The sequence below is a fragment of the Pantherophis guttatus genome, chromosome 1, assembly GCF_059756535.1.
Source record: "Pantherophis guttatus breed Tessera chromosome 1, ASM5975653v1, whole genome shotgun sequence".
In the NCBI taxonomy this organism is placed as follows: domain Eukaryota; kingdom Metazoa; phylum Chordata; class Lepidosauria; order Squamata; family Colubridae; genus Pantherophis; species Pantherophis guttatus.
In genome coordinates this window covers 15,614,506-15,625,009 of record NC_142063.1, presented here as the reverse complement: position 1 = coordinate 15,625,009, position 10,504 = coordinate 15,614,506, and the positions used below count along the sequence as shown (strand labels likewise).

Here is a 10,504-nt window from a genome sequence, read left to right as displayed (position 1 = left end):
AGGGTCCCTTCCCACTCTTGTTATTTTGTTCAGCCCATCCCGAAACAACTTACGAAGAGCAGAGAGCGAATGAGGTTATTTGGGGAGGAAAATGCTAAAGATTGTCCTGTGGGTTGCTATGGAGGAAAAACTTCATTATATATTTTTAAAAAAACAACAAAAAAGTCTGCTGTAATTCAGAAAGAGTTTTTCTTGATGTCTGTCTGGAATTGAATTGCAATGCCATACATCATTCTTCCCCCTCCCCTCCTCTTCCCTGTACATGCACTGTGTAATCAATGCAGGCCGTTTTCCTAATGCTTTTCTCATTCTGTTTATTTTTCTAACAAATTCTCTGTCTTCTCTTTTTCTCCCCCACCCCCCCAAAAAAACCCCCAAGAGCCAGAAATGACGTCTCCTACATCAGAAGGGAGAAAACTTCAGTTGAGCGGAATGCGGCTTCATAAATAGCAAACCACAAAACGCTTCACGGGGGCAGCAGAGGTGAACTATTCAGGTTTACTAATTCCAATTTTTTTTTTTTAAGCGCAAAGGGGGGGGGGAGGTGGAGAGAATATTTAAAAAGGTACAGGGCCACCCTTCAGTTTCACAAGCTCTGAAAATGAGGGACACCGGAGTTTTTCTTTGCGTGCTGGCCTTCGTCTCTTATGCATCAGGTCAAATGCCTGGTGGGAGAGGTAAGTAGAATTCGATTATAGAACATAGAATCATAGAGCTGGAAAAGGGACCTTGGAGGTCTTCTAGTCCAACCCCTTGTTAAGTATGTCTAGCTCGTATCAAAGAGAAGGATTAGTGGGGGCATAACTGTCCAGTCCTTGAGAGATTGTCACGGACAAGAGGGGATCAAATTATTTTCCAAAGCAAGAGGACAAGTCAAGAAATAACGGGAAGAAATCCTTTAATTATAGATCCAACCTGGAACGAAGGAGAAATTTTTTGACAGTGAGGACAATTAATCAATGGAACAGCTTGCCTCCTGGAGTTGTGGGTATTTCATCAGTGGATATATACCTGCTTAGTAGGGCTTTCGCCCCCCCCATGTGGTGTTCTATTTTATACAAAGTCAGCTTATTGCCCCCACAAACTGGGTCCTCATTTCACCTACCTTAGAAAGGATGGAAGGCTGAGTCAACCTTGAGCCTTGGAGAAATTCGAACCAGCAAGTAATTGCAGGCAGCTGTGTTAATAACAGGGTGCTTAGACCACTGTACTATCAAGGCTCTTTTTAGAAAACAATTTCAAATTTCCGGGCTGAGAATTATAGATCTGTCCTTTCTGGTGGTTGGTCTTTTTTTTTTTTTAATTTGCTTGTTTTCTTATTAAATTCTGTTGCCGTTTTATTGATTCCAAGTCTTACAGACAGGCTTTAAGTTGGCAAGTAAATATATTTAAAGGATTACGCTGTAGCTTCTCTCGCTGATATCTACGTTTATGATTTGGCTCTTCAAAGTCTGTCAGAAGCCTTATGCAGAGAGTTGTGTTCTGAAGTTAAACTTTTTGAGTTTCAATCGTGTACTTTTGTTATACTTTATGGTCACACAATATTTAATTGCATGTACCGAATGAACAACTTATGTGCCACAGTGTAAGTATCGCTAGTAATTTTATACAACTACATATTCTAGTAATTTTTTTCTCTCTCTTTACAACTCACGTACCTACAAAAAATTAGGAAATTAATCCAGATTTGGGCAGAAATAAGAACTGAATGAAATTTAGAAATGAAAAGCAAAGAAAAAAAATTGATTCTATCTTCCTTATCTTAGTCCATGTACCATGGAACTCCTTGCTACAAGGTTTGGTGGCAATGTTTCTTGGAAATTGAGAAAAGAGAAAAGGTTCAGATTAACAGAGTTGAAAGGGGCCTTGTGGATCATCGAGTCCAACTCCTTGCTTAAGGCAAAGACCTTATACCATCCTGATCATGTTGTACATGTTAGTCCTTGACTTAGGACCACAATTGGGATCAGACTTTCCGTTGCTAAGCAAGATGGTTGTTACATGAGCCACATCCAATTTTATGGCCTTTTTTTTTTTTGCCACAGCTGTGAAGCAAATCCCTGCAGTTGTTAAGTGAATCATGCAGTCATTAAGAGAATCCGGCTTTCCCCCATTGACTTTGCTTGTCGGAAGCTGGCCGGGAAGGTCGCAAATGGCGATCGCATGATGCCATCGCTGTCGTTAAGAGCATGCCAGTTGCCAAGCACCTGGATTTTGATCATGTGACCATGAAGAGGCTTTGATGGTTATAAGAGCAAGGACCTGGTCATAAATCACTTTCTTCAGTGCCGTTGTAACTTTGAACAGTCATTAAACAAATGAAGATAAGTTGATGACTACCTATACAATGTTTCTCAACCTTAGGAACTTTAAGAGGTGTGGACCAACTCCCAGAAGGTGGCTGGGCTTAAAATATGCACCTCTTCAAGTGTCTATGGAGATTCTCAAGTCATCCAGGTCATGGTTGTCCCAAAGGTGCTTTTTCAAAAGGCAACTGGACTTCCTTTGTTTTTCCTTGAAGACGTTTCGCTTCTCATCCAAGAAGCGATCTGAACTGAACTGAAGAAGCTTCTTGGATGAGAAGTGAAATATCTTCAAGCAAAAGCGAAGTCTAGTTGCCTTTTGAAAAAGCACCATTGGGATTACTCAGCTGGGTAACATCATCAATGCTAGAAGGGTTAATGGATTTTTTGTGTGTGTGTGGGTGGTTGGGTGTCACAAGTTATAGAAGCACTTCAAAATCAGCTGAAGAAGCTTCTTGGATGAGAAGCAAAACATCTTCAAATGTTGAGGACCCAGTTGTGGGGGCAATAAGCTGACTTTGTATAAATATACAAAAGGATGAAGGCTATTGCTTAGCACATTGTAAGCCGCCCGGAGTCTCCGGAGAAGGGCGGCATATAAATCAAATTTAAAAAAAGAAAAAGAAAGAAAAAAGAAAAAGCAGAAAGTCTTGAAAAAAAGCACCTTTGGGACGCACTTCTTCAAGTTCCCAAGTTGAGAAACACTGGTTTCGTAAATGCAATGCACCATTACGGTGTCCATTTTTTCCTATTGCTAACTTGAGTTTCTTCAGACGTTAGTTTTTATGGAGGCACAAACCTGGACAAAGTGGGTTAGATCAGAACCAGATGAAACATCTTGTGCAAATAAAGATCCTGACTCTTTATTGACTCTTTCTAAGGATGCTTTTCAATATCAGATTTAATTTATTCCTGGAAAAAAAGAAAAAACTCCCCGAGGGTCCATGGGCCGGTCTTTCTGGATAACGCATGTTCCTGAATTAATCCATTTTCTGCAGCTGCAAGCTAAATAACCATATTATCGTCTGTTCACAGCAGTGTAAAACCACAACTCGTGCTTTAGCTGGCCTTCATACGCATTCAGTTCTTCCCACACAACTAGTATCAACACAGTTTATGTGAGGATCCAGGCAGTGTGGGGCCTTTTGTAATTACCAATGAAAATTTGGTCAGTGTGCACAGTTTCTAATATTTTCTAAATTTTGGCATGTGACCAAGCGTGCCGATAAGCACTGTGACCACCACGGCTGGTTTATGCCATCATCTTTCAATTTTGATTTTCAGATCTTGATACTTTGCTATCGTCTCTAATTCTTTATCTTCTGTTCTACCATCTCTTGCTAATGCCACATTAATTATCCACACTGTCTTCCTTTCAACCGCAGTTAAATCTGGTGTGTTATGAGACAAAACTTTTATCAGTTCGTATTTGGAAATCCCTCAATATTTCAGCCTGATCAATTTTTCTTTTTAGTATTTTTTCCAACTCTATGTTCCCACCAATTTTTCTTTACTGTTATCGTTATGGTTCTTTGCACAGTTGGCCAGATATTTGAACTGAATTTGGCATTTTTGTCCACTTTTTGAGACTTTTCCCAGGACCTGGGATAAGCAGTTTGATGATGTTAAAGCAGGGATGGGCAAATGTGGCCCTTTTACAACCTGTGGACTTCAACTCCCAGAATTCCTGAGACAGCCAAGCTGTCTCAGGAATTCTGGGAGTTGAAGTCCACAGGTTGTAAAAGGGCCACATTTGCCCACCCCTGTGTTAAAGGTATCATCGCGGGATGTAAAACGGTTCCGAATTGTTATTTTAACCAAAGGACCAGAATAATGGGGAACCTCAGCACTTTTAGTCCTGCATGTAAATGTGGTAACCAGCTTGTTAACTTTCTTGGCACCTTTGGGGGAGTCAACACCTTCTCTCTCAGCTCAGCCTCTCTCACAGGGTTGTTGTGGGAATAAAATGAGGAGCTGCCCTGTATCCACAGCAGCCTTTTGCTTTCAGAGAAATGACAGGATATAAATACCTTAATGGAGCCAATATCGCCTCCTTGTAACCTGGAAGAGACGCTCTGCATTTTTGAGGCTGAGAGAAACCGCTTTTTTTTTCAGGAGCAGAAGAGCAAATATGCGTTTTACAGCTTTTACAGGGAGGTGTTTGGCTTAACAGGAACCCGCATGTAAGAGAAAGATATTCCTGAGCCATTTTCTTTGCAAGCCAGGAAGATCAAAGCTGCCAAATCTAACTAGGGCTGAAATTGCTTTTATACGGCAAGTAGTTGTGTGCATACATGCCTCCCCTTCACACAGAATTGCAGGTACCGGTCGGTACGCTCTCATAGAGAGGGGCTCCTCCGAGTGCCGTCAGCCAAACAATGTTGACTGGCGGCCCCCAGGGGAAGGGCCTTCTCTGTGGGGGCACCCACTATCTGGAACGAGCTCCCCCCAGAGATACGGAGGATCCCGGATCTGCGCACTTTCCGCCGTGCTCTTAAGACCCTCCTATTCCAGCAAGCCAGCCTGGCCTAATTTTCTCCCCTGTTTTAAAATTCTTTTAAATCGAAATTTTAATTTGTTTTAAATTATTGGGATTTTTAATTGTCTTGGGCTAAATTATTTAATCTGGTTTTAATTATGTTTCTAACTTTTGTATCTATGTATTTTATTTTGTGCCTGTTCACCGCCCTGAGTCCTTCGGGAGTGGGGCGGTATATAAATATAATAAAAAGAAAAAGAAAGAAAAAAAAAAGGTAGGAACCACACAGGATCACTGAGTGAAGAGCATCTCAAAAAGGATATTGTGGCGCCAGAAAAGAGGCAGAACTAAAATGACAGCAAGGTGACAGCTGATTTGCTCATCCAGTGGTTAAGGCACTAGGCTAAAAACCAGGAGACTGTGAATTCTAGTCCCATTTTAGATGTAACAGCCTGGGTGACTTTGAAATGGCTTTGAAAAGAGATGAGCTAGCTAGATAGAGAAGAGAGGCAAATTACTGAAGGTTAATTATGTGTGGACTCAACTCCCAGAATTTCTCAGTCAGCCATGCTGACTGGGGAATTCTGAGAGTTGAAGTCTACACATCTTCAAGGGGCCAAGACTGAGAAACCCTGCTTGGGGTGTTGTGCAAATGCACTCTTATAATCAGGGGTGAAATCCAGCAGGTTCTGACAGGTTCTGGAGAACCGGTAGTGGAAATTTTGAGTAGTTCAGAGAACCGGCAAATATCACCTCTGGCTGGTCCCAGAATGGAGTGGAAATGGAGATTTTGCAATATCCTTCCCCCAGGAGTGGGGAGGGAATGGGGATTTTGCAGTATCCCTTCCCCTGGAGTGGGGTGGGAATGTAGATTTTGCAGTATCCCTTCCCCTGCCACGCCCACAAAGCCACACCCACAGAACCGGTAGTAAAAAAAAATTGAATTTCACCACTGCTTATAATGGAGGTGAAAATTTAGCACTCAATTAAATAGAGTTGCTTAATATAGTCTCAGCCTTGACTTCCAATTTGGTTAATTAAGGAAAACTACACATCTCCGTTTATTTTAATTTTTTTGTAAACTACACTTAAATATTGCTCTTCAGAGACAGACGGGCTACAAATTCAATCACAGATAATTAAATCACATAAAACTATCAGCCAAGGTACACTGACCTTAATTATTATTATTTTGCAAACCTTGGGCAAATATGGATATTTTCCCAATCTAAGCCCTTTTAAATGTTTTATTCCTCAAGAAGAAAAGAGAATGGAAGAAGATGTTGGATAACCATTTGTCTGAAGTGGTGTAAGGGTTTCCTGCCTGGACAGGGGGTTGGACTAGAAGACCTCCAAGGTCCCTTCCAACTCTATTATTCTGTTCTATTTCTAAGCAGAGATTTTAAACATTTTACAGGTGGTCCTTCTTCATATAGCGACCGTCTGAAGTTACAACAGCACTGAAAAAAGTAACTTACAACCAGACCTCACACTTATGACCATAGCAGAATCCCCTCAGTCCTGTGATCAAAATTTGGCTGTTCCTAGCCAGCTTCTGACAAGCGAAGTCAGTGGGGGAAGCTGGATTCGTTTAATGACTGCTTGGTTCTCTTAACAACTGCAGTGGTTCATTTAACAATCATGGCAAAAAGCTTGATAAATGGGATGTGAACTCACTTAACAACCACCTTGCAAGGCAATGGAAATTCTGGCCCCAGTTGTGATCATAAATCGAAGAACACCTGTAAATCAAGTCCTGGTTTTGAGGCAGGATCTCAAGAAAAAAAAGATCCATGCTGAAATTTCAGCCATCCCCAACCAGTGCCCACATTGGTTGCAACAGATAAAATTCCACCCTTCGGGCTATGAAAATATGCAGAAATGTGGCGGGAAGTCTCCAGAAGAGCCACGTAGCTTCCCAAAGCTGCTTTTTAACCCATTTAGTGTTTCTCTTCTGTTCTAGGAGGAGACCTCTCGCCCCAGATGCTAACGGAGATGAAGGAAACCAGCAAGGCACTGAGAGAAATCAGAGAACTGCTAAAACAGCAGGTAAGAAGGACGAAGATGGGTCTTTTCTTTGCAAGTACCTTAATTTTTCGTTGCAACGAAAGCCAAACAGAGATGCCAAACAGTTTTTAAATTAACCCACTCCTCTAAAATTGCTTGCTGGGAATTCACTTGGGGGAAATATTGCAACAGCCACACATGCAAAACATTGAGCTTGTGGGTTGAAACGAGTGGCTTGCAGAGTTTGCATAAAAGAAGGACTGATTAACACATGAAATAAGATAATTCAAATGTCATTATGTTACAAAAAGAAAACTTTAGCCCAAACTCAGCCTTTCTCAGCCTTGGCCACTTTAAGCGGTGTGGACTTCAACTCCCAGAATTCCCCAACTAGCATTAGCTGGCTGGGGAATTCTGGGAGTTGAAATCCAGACCGTTGAAAGTGGCCACGGTTGAGAAACACTGCGCTAAACAAATGTAGCATGTTTTTCCAAACGCAAAAAGCTTCATTTAAAAATTTATCTTGGCTCATACCCTTTTGGGACCAGGAAGGTTGCATAAATTCTGGTCCTTTTCGGGAGGTTTGTGCTTCAAGGTGGCACCAGAGAGATTAAAAAAAAAAAAAAATCAAAATGGCGGCCCAAATCATGTGACTGAAGCCCCGCCCTTTTATATGTGCATTGTAGCAGATATTAAAAAGGACAGGGGGTTTCATGGCATGGTTGAGCTGCCATCTTGACTTTTTTGACCCCTCGCTGCAGACATCTCTGCATGGCTAAGGCCCAGAAAATGGGCTAATGCCAAGCGTTTACATGGCGTGGCAATTTCACTCAATGGTCCTTATGCAAATCAAACAAAAGCCCTCCCCCGCCTGAATTTTTCCACAGAATAAAGGTAGTCCTTGACTTAAAACCAGTGGTGGGATTCAGCCAGTTCGTACCTATTCAGGGGAACCGGTTGTTAACTTTCTAAGCAGTTCGGAAACCCAGTTGTGGGAAGAAATCGTATTTTGTGTTTTTTCCCACTTTACAGGGCTAATCCTGTAAGGAAGGCAGGAAGGAAACATTCTGGTGGTGTTTCTAGCCTTGCCCTGCTTACAGAAACTGCCTCTCTGGTTAAACCCTTATTACATTGTAACAGCTAAGGCGAAGCGCCCATCGACGTGAGTGATGTTGAGTTGGCCATGCCCACACAGTCACATGACCACCGAGCCACACCTACCCAGCTGGTCATAAGGGCAGAGAACCTGTTGTTAAATTATTTGAATCCCACCACTGCTTAAAACCATTCATTTAGTGACTGTTCAAAGTTACAATGGCACTGAAAAAGGTGACTTATTAGCTTTTTTCACACTTACGATGTTGCTGCATCCCCATGGGTCATCAAAATGTAGACGCTTGGCAACTGATTCGTATTTAGGATGGTTGCAGTTTTGTGACTTTCTGACGAGCCAAGTCAATGGGGAAGCCAGATTCGCTTAACAACCGTGTTATACGAACTAAACAACCGCCATGATCCACTTAACAACTGTGGCAAGAAAGGTTGTAAAATGGGGCACCATTCGGTTGACAGCTGTCTCGCTTAGCAACGGAAACTTTGGGCTCAGTTGTGATCATAAGCCAAGGACTACCTGTAATGTTCAGAGTGCGAATATGCATCCTTTTCTCAAGGCTATGCAGTACCCAACTGCGATATAAGAGAGCTAAAAGCTGGGGGAAAAAAATCAAAAGCTTAATTTCTGGGAAGGTACAAAGGGCTCCTGAAAAGGGGTGTCTGGAGACAGTCCCTCCCTTGGGCTTCCAGAAGCTGGCTAAAGCGGGGAGGGGGAAAGTAAAGTTTCTTAGCCCTATGTACTAAATGGAGCCCCCACAGGCAGGAGCAGTTTACCTTTGACGGTGAAAATTCCAAGGCGGACAACTGTCGGCCTTCAAGCCTTACTCGTGGATTTGCCTGAAGGATTCAGATGGCCGCTGTTGACCTTTTCTGGTCCTGCTGTGTCTGCCTGCCTCTTATGCAATGCCACATTCCTCTTTTCCTCCTGCTCTTGGCTGCGGCCTCTGCCTGCCAGCTAACTGGAAAAACAGACGGGCAGACCCCCGTGCCAGGACAAACTCTGGGCAGCAGCACAAGGGCTGGCGGGGCTGTGGTGGGGGGGATGGATGTGGAGAGGTGGCCTGCCCTTTCGGCCTTCCACTCCTGCTTTGGCCTACATAAAATCTGCAGCAGTTCTGGGTAGCAGTTGGGGAGAATTCCAGAGGCAGCGCTGGAGACAGGATACTGGGGAGATCTTGTCTAATCACCCACACATACTGCAATTCCCAGCGCCCAGGCCATTTCTGTCAGCCTCATTGGAAATCACTACTAGATGAGCGAATTCAACTTTAAGACACATGGACTTCAACTTACAGAATTCCCTAGTTAGCATGCTGGCTGTGGAATTCTGGAAATTGAAATCCATACGTCTTTTAACGTTGAGACTGAGAAACACTGTGAAGTTTAGAGTCATCTTTTTTTTTTTTTTAAATTTGATTTATATGCCGCCCTTCTCCGGAGACTCAGGGCGGCTTACAATGCGTTAAGCAATAGCCTTCAGACTTTTGTATATTTATACAAAGTCAGCTTATTGCCCCCACAAACTGGGTCCTCATTTCACCTACCTTAGAAAGGATGGAAGGCTGAGTCAACCTTGAGCCTTGGCGAGATTCGAACTTACAGTAATTGCAGACAGCTGGTGTTAATCACAATGCTATTAGTCTGCTGAGCCACCAGGCCCGTACTTACAGAAGTTGTTGTTGTTGTTGTTGTTGTTATTATTATTATTATTATTATTATTATTATTAATAATAATAATTATTATTATTAATTAATTAATTAATTAATTAATTAATTTTATCATATTTATATACCGCCCTACTCCCAAGGGACTCAGGGCGGTGAACAGCCAAGATAAAAATACAAATAACATACAAAAGTTAAAAGCTATTAAAAATAGATTAAATAATTTGGGCTCAAAAACAAATTTAAAAACATCCAATTTATGTAAAACATTTAAAACCCAATTTAAAAGGGAGAGTTAGGCCAGTCTAGCATGGTATAGCCTCCAAGCACAGAAACAGACTACCTGAGGTTGGGAGGATTTCTGTAGATAGCCGAATGTTGAACTTTCTTTATCCCCATTCCATCCCATCCTATCCTGCTTTTTCCATTGAGGATGATTATGATGTTATTCATTCAGTCGTGTCCGACTCTGGGCGATTCTATAAGTCAGGCCTCTCCACATCTTCGGATCTTTTTCCATGACACAATTCCATTCTTTTATTTATTTATTTATTTATTGGTTCAATTTATATGCCGCCCTTCTCCAGAGACTCAGGGCGGCTTACAATGCATTAAGCAATACCGTTCATACTTTTGTATATACCTGCTTAATAGGGCTTTTGCCCCCCCTAAGCGGTGTTCTTTTTTATACAAAGTCAGCTTATTGCCCCCAGAATCCGGGTCCTCATTTTACCTACCTCGGAAGGATGGAAGGCTGAGTCAACCTTGAGCCTGGTGAGATTTGAACTCGCAGTAATTGCAGGCAGCTGGTGCTACTTAACAGTACTTTAGTCTGCTGCACCACCAAGGCTCTTTTCAACAGAAGGAAGCTTGCATGCAATTCCCACCTTCCCTTCTAACTAACTAACTTGTTCTGTAATCTCCTGTCTTTGAAAAA

At 42.2% G+C, this 10,504-nt stretch overlaps 1 protein-coding gene across 1 annotated transcript in view; it reads left to right on the top strand.

The window, feature by feature from the left end:
* The first annotated feature begins 552 nt into the window (after positions 1-552).
* The window catches only part of COMP (cartilage oligomeric matrix protein), a 47,104-nt gene continuing 37,152 nt past the window's right edge, over positions 553-10,504 (top strand). The window contains exons 1-2 of the mRNA XM_087876067.1: positions 553-677; positions 6,746-6,831. Coding sequence (XP_087732193.1) covers positions 602-677; positions 6,746-6,831 — 162 coding nt within the window. The 5' untranslated portion in view covers positions 553-601. The remainder of the gene's footprint in view (positions 678-6,745; positions 6,832-10,504) is intronic.